Source organism: Triticum dicoccoides, chromosome 2B (assembly GCF_002162155.2).
Source record: "Triticum dicoccoides isolate Atlit2015 ecotype Zavitan chromosome 2B, WEW_v2.0, whole genome shotgun sequence".
NCBI classification, from domain to species: Eukaryota; Viridiplantae; Streptophyta; class Magnoliopsida; order Poales; family Poaceae; genus Triticum; species Triticum dicoccoides.
In genome coordinates this window covers 506382367-506394384 of record NC_041383.1, presented here as the reverse complement: position 1 = coordinate 506394384, position 12018 = coordinate 506382367, and the positions used below count along the sequence as shown (strand labels likewise).

Below are 12018 nucleotides of genomic sequence, written 5' to 3'. Positions count from 1 at the left end.
TTTTCGGAGTACCGGAGAGTTACGGGAATTCGCCGGGGAGTATATGGGCCTTATTGGGCCATACGGGAATAGAGGAGAGAGGCCGAAAGGAAGGAGGGCGCAGCCCCCCTCTGGTCCGAATTGGACAAGGGGTGCAGCCCCTTTTTCCTTCCTCCTCTCCCCCTCTCTCCTTCTCTCCTACTCCAACAAGGAAGGGGGGGAGTCCTACTCCCGGTGGGAGGAGGACTCCTCCTGGCACGCCCCTCTTGGCCAGCCGACCCCCTCCCCCTGGCTCCTTTATATACGGGGGCAGGGGGGCACCTCTAGGGATAACAACAATTGATCCCTTGGATCTCTTAGCCGTGTGCGGTGCCCCCCTCCATCATAGTCCACCTCGATAATATCGTAGCGGTGCTTATGTGAAGCCCTGCGACGGTAGAACATCAAGATCGTCACCACGCCGTCGTGCTGACCAAACTCTTCCCTGACATTCTGCTGGATCAGAGTCCAGGGATCGTCATCGAGCTGAACGTGTGCTAGAACTCGGAGGTGCCGTAGTTTCGGTGCTTGATCGGTCGGGCCGTGAAGACGTATGACTACATCGACCGCGTTGTTCTAACGCTTCCACTTTCGTTCTACGAGGGTACGTGGACACACTCTCCCCTCTCGTTGCTATGCATCACCATGATCTTGCGTGTGCGTAGGAAAAGTTTTGAAATTACTACGTTCTCCAATAGATTCCCCCACAAGTTGGGATGAGTCTCCGGACTTTATGAAAAAAAAGAGGCCAAAGAAGCCCAAAGATAAAAAGAGGCCAAAGAAGCCCACCAAATAAAAAAATGAGAGAAAAAGAGAGAAGGTACAATGTTACTATCCTTTTACCACACTTGTGCTTCAAAGTAGCACCATGATCTTCATGATAGAGAGTCTCCTATGTTGTCACTTTCATATACTAGTGGGAATTTTTCATTATAGAACTTGGCTTGTATATTCCAATTGTCACTTTCATATACTAGTGGGAATTTTTTCATTATAGAACTTGGCTTGTATATTCCAATTGTCACTTTCATATACTAGTGGGAATTTTTCATTATAGAACTTGGCTTGTATATTCCAATTGTCACTTTCATATACTAGTGGGAATTTTTCATTATAGAACTTGGCTTGTATATTCCAATGACGGGCTTCCTCAAAATGCCCTAGGTCTTCGTGAGCAAGCAAGTTGGATGCACACCCACTTAGTTTCTTTTTGATAAGCTTTCATACATTTATAGCTCTAGTGCATCCGTTGCATGGCAATCCCTACTCCTCATATTGACATCAATTGATGGGCATATCCATAGCCCGTTGAATAGCCACGTCAATACGAGACTTTCTCCTTTTTGTTTTCTCACATAATCCCTATCATCATACTCTACTCCACCCATAGTGCTATGTCGATGACTTACGCTCATGTATTGCGTGAGGGTTGAAAAGGCTGAAGCATGGCCAGAAAAGTATGAACCAATTGCTTGGCTAAACCGGGGTTGTGCATGATGGGATAATTTTTTGTGATAAAAATGAAGCATGGCCAGACTATATGATTTTGTAGGGATAAGCTTTCTTTGGCTATGTTATTTTGATAAAACATGATTACATTGTTAGTATGCTTGAAGTATTACTATTTTATGTCAATATTAAACTTTTATCTTGAATCTTTTGGATCTGAACATTCATGCCACAATAAAGAAAATTACATTGAGAATTATGCTAGGTAGCATTCCACATCAAAAATTCTGTTTTTACCATTTACCTACTCGAGGACGAGCAGGAATTAAGCTTGGGGATGCTTGATACGTCTCCAACGTATCTATAATTTTTGATTGTTCTATGCTATTATATTACCTATTTTGGATGTTTAATGGGCTTTACTATGCACTTTTATATTATTTTTGGGACTAACCTATTAATCGGAGGCCCGGTCCAAATTGTTGTTTTTTGCCTATTTCAGTGTTTCGCAGAAAAGGAATATCAAACGGAGTCCAAATGGAATGAAACCTTCAGGAGAGTTATTTTTGGAACAAATGCAATCCAGGAGACTTGGAGTGGACGTCAAGAAAGAAACAAGGCGGCCACGAGGCAGGAGGGCGCGCCTAGGAGGGGTAGGCGTGCACCCCACCCTCGTGGGCCCCTCGTGGCTCCCCTAACCGACTTCCTTCGCCTATATATACTCATATACCCGGAAAACATCCAGGAGCACCACGAAACCCTATTTCCACTGCCGCAACCTTCTGTACCCGTGAGATCCCATCTTGGGGCCTTTTCCGGTGCTCTGCCGGAGGGGGAATCGATCACGAAGGGCTTCTACCTCAACGCCATAGCCTCTCCGATGAAGTGTGTGTAGTTTACCATAGACCTTCGGGTCCATAGTTATTAGCTAGATGGCTTCTTCTCTCTCTTTGGATCTCAATACAAAGTTCTCCTCGATCTTCTTGGAGATCTATTCAATGTAATTCTTTTTGCGGTGTGTTTGTCCAGAGCCGATGAATTGTGGGTTTATGATCAAGATTATCTATGAACAATATTTGAATCTCCTCTGAATTCTTTTATGTATGATTTGTTATCTTTGCAAGTCTCTTCGAATTATCAGTTTGGTTTGGCCTACTAGATTGATCTTTCTTGCAATGGGAGAACTGCTTAGCTTTGGGTTCAATCTTGCGGTGTCCTTTTCCAGTACAGCAGGGGCAGCAAGGCACATATTGTATTATTTCCATCGAGGATAAAAAGATGGGGTTTATATCATATTGCTTGAGTTTATCCCTTTACATCATGTCATCTTGCTTAATGCGTTACTCTATTCTTATGAATTTAATACTCTAGATGCATGTTGAATAGCGGTCGATGTGTGGAGTAATAGTAGTAGATGCAGAATCGTTTCGATCTACTTGTCGCGGACGTGATGCCTATACACATGGTCATGCCTAGATATTCTCATAATTATGCACTTTTCTATCAATTGCTCGCCAGTAATTTGTTCACCCACCGTAATACTTATGCTATCTTGAGAGAAGCCACTAGTGAAACCTATGCCCCTCGGGTCTATTTTCTATCATATAAGTTCCGATCTATTTTATTTTGCAATCTTTACTTTCCAATCTATATCATAAAAATACCAAAAAAAAAATATCTTATTATCTCTATCAGATCTCACTTTTGCAAGTGGCCGTGAAGGGATTGACAACCCCTTTATCGCGTTGGTTGGAAGATTCTTATTTGTTTGTGTAGGTACGAGGGATTTGCGTGTAGCCTCCTACTAGATTGATATCTTGGTTCTCAAAAACTGAGGGAAATACTTACGCTACTTTGCTGCATCACCCTTTCCTCTTCAAGGGAAAACCAACGCATGCTCAAGAGGTAGCATTGTTGTCGAGGGCGACATCTGAAGCCACCGCCTCCATTGGAGGAAGAGAACTGGCGGTCACCGCGATCACCACGGCCACGCCCCCTTCCTCCACGCCCGCGAGATCTGCCACGGGACTGGCCACGGCCTCTGTAGACCGCGTTAGCAGATGAGTGGAACCTGCCTGAAGATGAGTCGCCTAGCATCTCCATCCTTTGATCAAAGGCAGAGATTTGAGCAAATAGATCGTCATCGGTGATGGTATTTTTGACAGCGCCGATTGCCGCCACCATGGAGTCGTAGTCACGGTCCAATCCTACCAGGATGTAGTCCACCATCTCCAAATCAGAGACAGGACGATCGGCAACAGCTAGTTCATCCCCAAGGCTCTTTATCTTCGCCATATACGCCGAGCTTGACATGGTGCCCTTCTTGGTATTGGTGATGGCGATTCTCAGATTAGTAATCCGAGACTGAGATTGTGAGGCGAAGAGATTTGTCACCGTCGTCCAGAGCTCAAAGGTGGAATCTTTCCCAACGACCTGTGCAAGAATTTCTGGAGACATGGAATTGAGAAGTTATGACAGAACCTGCTGGTCTTTGGCGATCCAGGGTCCATACAGGGGGTTCGGCTCTAGGGTTGTGGTCTTGTCCGCCTTTGTGATCTCCACCATCCCGGGCTGAGCGGCGTCGGTGTTGTCTAGGAGCCCTGTTACCTGCGCACCTCGCAGGGCTGGGAGGACCCGCGTCTTCCAGAGGATGAAGTTTCCTCTTGCAAGCTTCTCAAACGGCGACGATCCGAGGTTGAGGGCGACGCCGGCAGAGGAAGCCATGGAGACGATGGTATGTGGTTTTTAGGGTTTTGGTTTGTGGCTAGATGTATGAGAAGAGATGGCTCTGATTACCATGAAAGATATCAAGCATCCTACTCCCTCGAGGGAGCCGCGTGGGTGTTTATATTGATATGGCCGCAGCCCTTGCCTTGGCGTACAAGAAGATATACAAGAGTTTTGAGTAGAATACAAGATAAGGGAAAAGGTTGAGATTACAACGGCATATATTCTAACATAAAGGAATTAGCTAGCTACCCCCGCTGGCACTAACAAACTAATGACTCCTCTGCAACAAAACACATGCATGTTTTAGTAACTAGTTCCTAACTCGTGCCTCGGAGGTGGGGCGACCCTGCTGACCCATTGGGTCAGTCGGTGCCGGCTCCACTGACCCAATTATGGTTCGAGGCCGACCCACACGGGTCCATTGGACTCGATTTTTCGGGTCGGGTCAGCGACCCGGTGGGCCGACCTGGCCCATTCCCATCCTGACATATGACCAATCGAACTTTGTAATGCTGTGTGGCGTGCCCAGAATGGCCACGTATACACGAACTCAGACAATCGTGCGCCACCGCGACGCGCCCCTCCAAAAGCGCTTATCCTCGCCGCGTCCGATCCCGCACCACACCGACCGGCCCGCGGCCATGGCGGCGCCACCCCTACCTCCACTCCTCTGCAGTGCCGCCTCCTCCTACCGCGTGACGCTCCTCGCCCCTCATGCTCTCCCCTATCGCGCGGCGGCGCGGCCGATGGTCTCGCGCAGCTCGTCGCCCCCGTGCATCGCCCCCACGCTGCGGCGAGCAGGGGCCCGGGCCCCTCTGCCATGCGCGGCCAAGCGCGGCGGCGAGGCGTCTTCGATTGGCGGGGAGGGGACGCGCATGCTGCTTCAGGCGGCGCTGTGGGGCGCCGAGGCCGCCTACATACTCTGGCTCTTCCTCCTCCCGTACGCTCCGGTCCGTACGGATAACACAAATGTTCACTTTCTTTGCATGCCGCTTAGCTCCAATGCAAGCAAATTTTGTACACTTTTTTCTGTGAACTGGAGAATCATTTAACCTAGCTAATCGTTCCATTAAAAATATGAAAAGAAAGTGCACCAATCATCGATTAATTAGCATCGTGATGCAGGGCGACCCATTGTGGGCTATCTCGCAAGCCACGATCACTGACCTCGTCGGCCTGTCGCTCAACTTCTTCTTCATCCTGCCCTTGATCAACTCCGGTACGCCCAAATTCCAGAATTTTCAGGCGTACATCAATCTGAAACTCACAGCATTATGGCCATGATTCTTGCTGAGTTTGCTTGGCAGTGTAGCTGGAGTGCACCTGCTCGAATCCCCTGTGATGCACCCAGTAAGAAACTAACACATACTGTATTTTCTTGTGACATTACTTATGGTTATGGGTACAGTATGTGTTAATTCGTCAGTCGTTGCTTAGGTGGCAGAAGGATTGTTCAATTTTGTCATTGCCTGGACACTGCTGTTTGCGCCGCTCCTCTTCACGGATGGTAGGAGGGACCGTTACCAGGGATCGCTCGATATCTTGTGGGGCTGTCAGATGTTCCTCACAAATAGTATGATCTCCTTGACCCAAAATGAACCAGCAGAACAGTTCAGATTATCTTACATCTATTTTTGTTTGTAGCTTTCTTGATTCCTTACATGGCAATCCGGCTCAACGATGTCGACAAGAACCAGCCTCCACCGCAGACATCAAAACTGAGTTCACTCATGGTGCGAGGTGCATCCGGTGTAGGCATAACTGGTGGCCTGGTCTGCATTTTATCCATTGTTTGGGCTTTCTTCGGCCGGGCAGATGCTGATTTTGGAGGTGTCTTGGATCGGTGGCAATATGCGCAGGATTATGTCTTGACCGAGCGGCTTGCCTACGCATTTCTGTGGGACATACTGCTATACTCGATATTCCAGCCATGGTTGATTGGAGACAATCTTCAGAATGTGAAACCAAAAACTACAGAGTTTGTGAATGTAGCAAGGTTTATCCCAGTTCTTGGCATTGTTGCCTACCTCTTGTGCTTAGAAGAGAAAAAGGATTAGCTGTTATATTGCGCTGTTTTCTTGTAGTTTTTTTTCCCTATCATATGGATTATGTTTTAACTGACTTATAAATTTGAAAGAGTTTTGCACATTGTGGTACTCTATAATTACTCCCTAGATTATTTATCTAGATAGGTGCTTGGCTGAAACGAGAACCCAGTGCACAAATGGAACGGAGAAGACATCGAAAAAGAATTGAAGTGAAAATTATTTATTCAGGAGAACATCCGGATGAGCATATTACTCCTTCAACCACTAAATCCTCTTGCTGTTACAGATGCTAAGAAAAACACGAGGGAATAACTAAGTTCTCTAGGAAAACTCTAGTTTGCAGAAAGTCTAGACGATCTTTTCAGAACACTAGAAGCCTAAAACTGTTGCCAGCGCCATGAAACCAAGTGCGGCAGAAATGGCATCAGCTATGAGCTTGGACCCGCTGCTGTATCCCGGATTCTGGCTGGTGGTCGTCGGTGCGGATGTTGTCAGTGGTGGCATGGGTGTCGTCGGCATCGGCGTCGATGGAACAGTGGAGTTCACACTCATGCCTGGCGTGCTCACCGGCGGCGACGGTGCTTGTCCCTCTGGAAGGAGCCCTTCAAGACAGTTATTGATTCAAAGAGGGTTTTCAGTACGTAGCGAACCCCTGGCCGAAGAAAATCATTTTGCGGAAAGAGATCGCGGATGGAGAGTATTCAGCGCTGAGTTATGGTACCTGCGCAGGCGCTGGCATCGGCGGGGACATCGAGTCGGCAGAGGGAAGGCAGCAGCACGACGCGGGACATGTTCACGGAGACAGGGGACCTGCCGGAGCCGGACTGGCTGAGGGCCTGGCAGAGGCACAGCGGCTGGTCGTGCACCATGCTCCCCAGGTTGGCGCAGCAGGTGTCGGGCGGCGCGGCGGCGCCGCCGTCGAGGAACGAGAGGCAGGGGAGGAGGCGTAGGAGCTCGGTGGTGCAGCTGGACGACGACGGCCCCGTCGTCTGTGGTTCAGGCGCCGGGTGGGCGCCCTGGAGGGAAACCAGCAGCAGCGCGACGCAGAAAGCGGTAACCGAAGCCGCCATCGGTGCCATCGTACTGCTCTCTGCAAGTCTGCCTGTGAAGAATCTGATCGAGTGATTGGCCACGGTGGAGGTGTGGATTTATAGCGTCTGACGAACGGGGATGCATGGCAATGGCGTGCTTCCGGACGTGGTCTCCGTGAAGTGGAACGTTGCTAGATAGATGCGTGAAGAGCGGCGTGGGGATGGGGAGTTTTGTGTGAGTTGGAGCGTTGGGATTGCGTTGGGGGTCTGGGCTCGCATGGGAATGGTGCTTGTACTGCCTTGTTGTAGGTGGGGGTTTCATGTGAAGTGGGATTGACTCTTACTGGCCACTTGAGACCGCTGACCAGAATGTCCTAACCAACTATAGCGCATGAGAAATTAAAGCTAATTTTTGGTGTTGCTAAAATAAGGTGAGCAAATGGCCTGCGCAAGTTTTCCTTTAGATGAAACAATGCAATTCCATTTATTTAGTACTATGTGCAACCAAGGAGCAAAGGAACCATATCCTCATCACAATTTTGGTATCGATAGACACCGATATACTGTAGCTAAATTTGGTTGAAATTATATGATGTTAAAATATACTAGAACATATCATTACGGAATAATTAGCAGCATACCCGCAAAAAAGGAATAATTAGCAGCAAATCAGAAGTATCCTAATTTGGACTTTAGTACGTTAACCTGCAAAAAGAAAATGGGCTTTGGGTTCTCACGGGCATGAAATAAAAGAAAGTGACATTTTCTCATTTTACCTTCCGGCAGTGTCATGGGCCTTCGGTTCTATTTTTAAGGAGATTGTACAAATTAGGCCAATTTAAAGCTTGTTGGGGCTGGCAAGAGCTCTTCAAAGAGGATCAGATCCACAGGAACTATATCTCGCTTATGACGAGATGTACGCTCCCCTCGGCTGAATCATTTCTCCTCTCGCTACTGTACTTGTCCGCATTGGTACTGTAACATAGTTATCACTTTTTTATTTACTCTTTTGTAATGGTTTTCTTTGGGTTTTTCTTTCGGATTTCTTTAATTTTCGTTGGTTTTCATTGTTTTCCAGTGTTTTGCATTGGTTTTCTTTGATTTTCTATGGTTTTCACGGTTTCCTTTGTTTTTGCAATGGGTTACTTCGGTTTTCTTTGGGTTTCCTTTTCCTTTTTGTTTTCTGTTCTTCCTTTTTTTTTCTATGCTTTTCTTTGTTTCTTTCTCGGTTTTCATAAAAATATGTTTTTCTTTCTTTTTTCTATGATCTATTCGCTTAGCTTGTTGGGCTGGCAAGAGCTCTTCAAAGAGGATCAGATGATCAGATCCACGGGAGCTATACCTCGCTTACCGCGAGATGTACTATCCTCTCGACTGAAGCATTTCTCCTCTCACTACTGTACTTGTCCGGATCGGTACTGTAACATGGTTATCACTTTTTTTTTTACTCTTTTTAATGCTTTTTGTTTGGGTTTTTCTCTTGGATTCCTTCAATTTTCTTTGGTTTTCATTGTTTTGCATTAGTTTTCTTCGATTTTCTATGGTTTTCACAGTTTCCTTTGTTTTGCAATGGGTTACTTCGGTTTTCTTTGGGTTTCATTTTCCTTTTTGTTTTCTGTTCTTCCTTTTTTTTATCTTCCATGCTTTTCTTTGTTTCTTTCTTGGTTTTCACAAAGATTTTTTTCTTTCTTTTTTCTATGATTTATTCGGCTCCTTTGTTACTTTCTCTATTTTACCGGGGGTTTTCATTTCTTTATTTTTCTTTTGTTTTTCTTTTATGCTTTTATTTCCTTTTTGGCATTCTTTGTTTTATTTGTTTCTTTCTCGGTTTTCACTATTCAATTCTTTTTTGGGTTTTATTGCTTTTCTTCATTTCTCTTTGTTTCTTTGTTTGTTTTCATCGGTTTTTTTTCCAATACCTGTCTGTTTTTTCAGTACACAGTGTACATTTTTAGGGTACACGTAGAACACTTTGTTGATACACACTGAACATTTTTAAATACATGATGTACATTGTTCCTTGAATACATGTTTTCAGCACTTTCTAAAAACATCAGCACCCCCGATCTGATCGGGCGCGACTATGTGTAGCTTATAGCAAGATATCGAACAAGGTCTCGCCTGAAGCCAATGGGCTGGCCCAGCGTGCTGGAGGTCCACACGCCTTACGTGCTCGTTTTTCCTTCATTTTTTTCGTTATTTGCTTTCCTTTATATTTAGGAAATAGTCTGAACATATATATTATAAAAATCACTTTATCTTAAATTTTAAATAAATACTAATCTTGCCTTTGAAAAATGTTTCTAATGTATACAAAAAATGTACAACGTGTATGAAAAAAACTAGACATCAGAACATATATGAAAAAATGTTAAACATGTATAAAAACTGTTTCTGGTGAATAAAAAGATATACACAGTGTATGAAAAAAGTAGACATCAAAATATATATTTTAAAAAATTAATAATGTATTCAATGTGTATATCTTTTTTTCATGTATAAGAAAAATGTACAATGTGTATGAAAAAATGTTGCCATCGAAAACGTTTGTTTGAAAGAATGTTAATCATGTACTTTAAAAATGTTACACGTGCATAAGGAAAATGTTTCTTATTTATACTAAAAACGTACAAATTGTTAAATTGTTATAAAAGTTAGACATCAAAACATATGTCTAAAACAATGTTAATGATGTATTTGAAAAATGTTATTTCCTTTGAGCATGTTGTTCACAATATTCCTTTGAGCATGCGAAATTCGGTTAATGGGCATGACACTACGAGCAGATAGAACTACACAATCTGACACTAGTGCCACCTGCAAGGAATGGCGAGTCTTGTGAAAATCAATGTCCCATGAAAGAAAGAAAAAACTTTGCTTGTAGACTTGGCAGAAATTCCATTCCGACTGGAGGCGTTTGGTCTCACGGAAATATGTCGGATACACACATTTGCCCTATTTGTAATAGAGTAGAAGATAATTGGCGAGATGCACTAATTGACTGCAATACGACAAAATGTGTTTGGTCATTACTTGACGAGTACCTTGTGGAGCATTTGATAGCTTGTCGAATGCTTGATGTTAGAGATATGCCATAGAGGCAATGGTAAGTTGTTACTATTCTATTTTCATGTTCATAATTAAGTTTATATTTCTGTGCTACAATTGAAATAGTTCTTGAATGTGAGATCTGGAGGAAAACCTATTTGCATGTGTGGAAATGTAAACATCCCTAGTCAGGCCTCTAGACTAGCTCATGTATTGTTGATGGTTCTATTTTCCTAACCATGGGCATTGTTAGTGTGCAAGGATGCCAACAATAATGAGAACACATTGCTAGGGTAATGATGGTGTTGCATAGACCTAACCTATGAAATACTGCAAGATCACGTCGTCAATAAGTTGTTGGTATTTTTGTATAAAGCGTTAACATTCACTTGCGTCCTTAGACCATGAGTATAGCACATACTCAGGGTGTCGGATGATTAATTTGGGTTGCCAAACATCACTCTGTAACTCGGTTGTCACAAAGGTAGCTTTTGGGTATACTGAAACATGTGATGTGGTGTTCAGTAAGTCAAGACTGGGTTGCTCCTCCGGTGATGGAGAGATACTCTATTGGCCCACTTGTTGAGCTATAATAGGTGCATCGGCTGCAATATATATTTTTTATCAACCAGTAACATGCTAAGGAAGATGGATCATAGAGATAAATACCACTAGATGTGTAGTTTAGCGAAAGTAGAGTTGGGGCAGCGTATCCGGAGTCGTCTCCTCCTCGTCGATCTCCCACGTAGCCGATCGGATCCCACAAAAGTGCGGTGAATCAACATACCACTACATGATATAATATGCCTGTCGTTGTTATAATGCCCACAAGACACAGTCTCATGAACCTTAAATCCCTTAAAGTGAACAACATAAACGTAGCTGGTGCCAACCATCATTATATGACAACCTTTATTCAAACAAAGATCCAAACATTGAAACGATTCAGACTACTGGTACCAAAACGTGAGGTGCCACTATTGATCATGTGATAACTTATTAAGTATAAATCATGCCGCACATGATAAAGATGGATGCTACTATTACCCTACACTATTGCTCTGACCCTTCTCCTCTGTTGCCGGCTTTGTCGATGATGTAGTCAACTCCTTTGACTCCTTCGGAAAGGTCTGGCTCCTCATAGAAGTACTCTCCAGCCACACTTGGATCATCTGTCATCTCCTCCAAATATTCACAGTTTGAAGGGGGATGGTAAAGGCTCAACAATGATTTTGTAAATATCTGTAGCATCAAGTTTTACTTAAAACATTTAGTTATCAGACTTCACGGGTTGAATCTCCGATAGACTCCTTTCAGTTGCGTTCACACATCTTTCCCAGATTAGGGAGTGACAAGCCACAATTCATTTCACTTTGCAAAGGTGCGCTACTTTACCCATGAACGATTAACTCAGCTCTTTTGCCTGGTCCGTAACCTTGCACACATCCAAAATGCGTGGCTAGGTCTAAGATCTGAGTCTTTCACTCTCCCACTTTTACCAATGCCCCTGCCCATGGCTTGAGAGGTATTCCCTCTTTAGCCCCAAATCAGCAACAGGTAGGGATTCTATTGCCCCGTGACCGATGAGCTTACACCGATCTGGCAATAGAGGATTTGATGGTCCCTTGCCGAAAGGGTCTTAACGACACCCATTGTCGATGGGACTGTAAGAATAAGTTAGCATGTATTAGCAC

At 44.5% G+C, this 12018-nt stretch overlaps 2 protein-coding genes across 2 annotated transcripts; one reads left to right on the top strand and one right to left on the bottom strand.

Moving 5' to 3' along the window:
* Positions 1 to 4727: 4727 nt before the first annotated feature.
* LOC119364514 lies at positions 4728 to 6358 on the top strand. Its single transcript, XM_037629994.1, has 5 exons — positions 4728 to 5147; positions 5323 to 5416; positions 5510 to 5547; positions 5635 to 5770; positions 5842 to 6358. The coding sequence occupies exons 1-5, from the start codon at positions 4728 to 4730 to the stop codon at positions 6252 to 6254; spliced, it is 1101 nt and encodes a 366-aa protein (XP_037485891.1). The 3' UTR covers positions 6255 to 6358.
* Positions 6359 to 6487: 129 nt separating this feature from the next.
* On the bottom strand, positions 6488 to 11503 carry LOC119360965 (non-specific lipid-transfer protein C6-like). The gene is made up of 3 exons (XM_037626387.1): positions 11391 to 11503; positions 6967 to 7358; positions 6488 to 6847 (listed from the first exon to the last, which is right to left on the bottom strand). Exons 1-3 carry the CDS (start codon positions 11501 to 11503, stop codon positions 6615 to 6617), a joined length of 738 nt encoding a protein of 245 aa, XP_037482284.1. The 3' UTR covers positions 6488 to 6614.
* Positions 11504 to 12018: the final 515 nt, after the last annotated feature.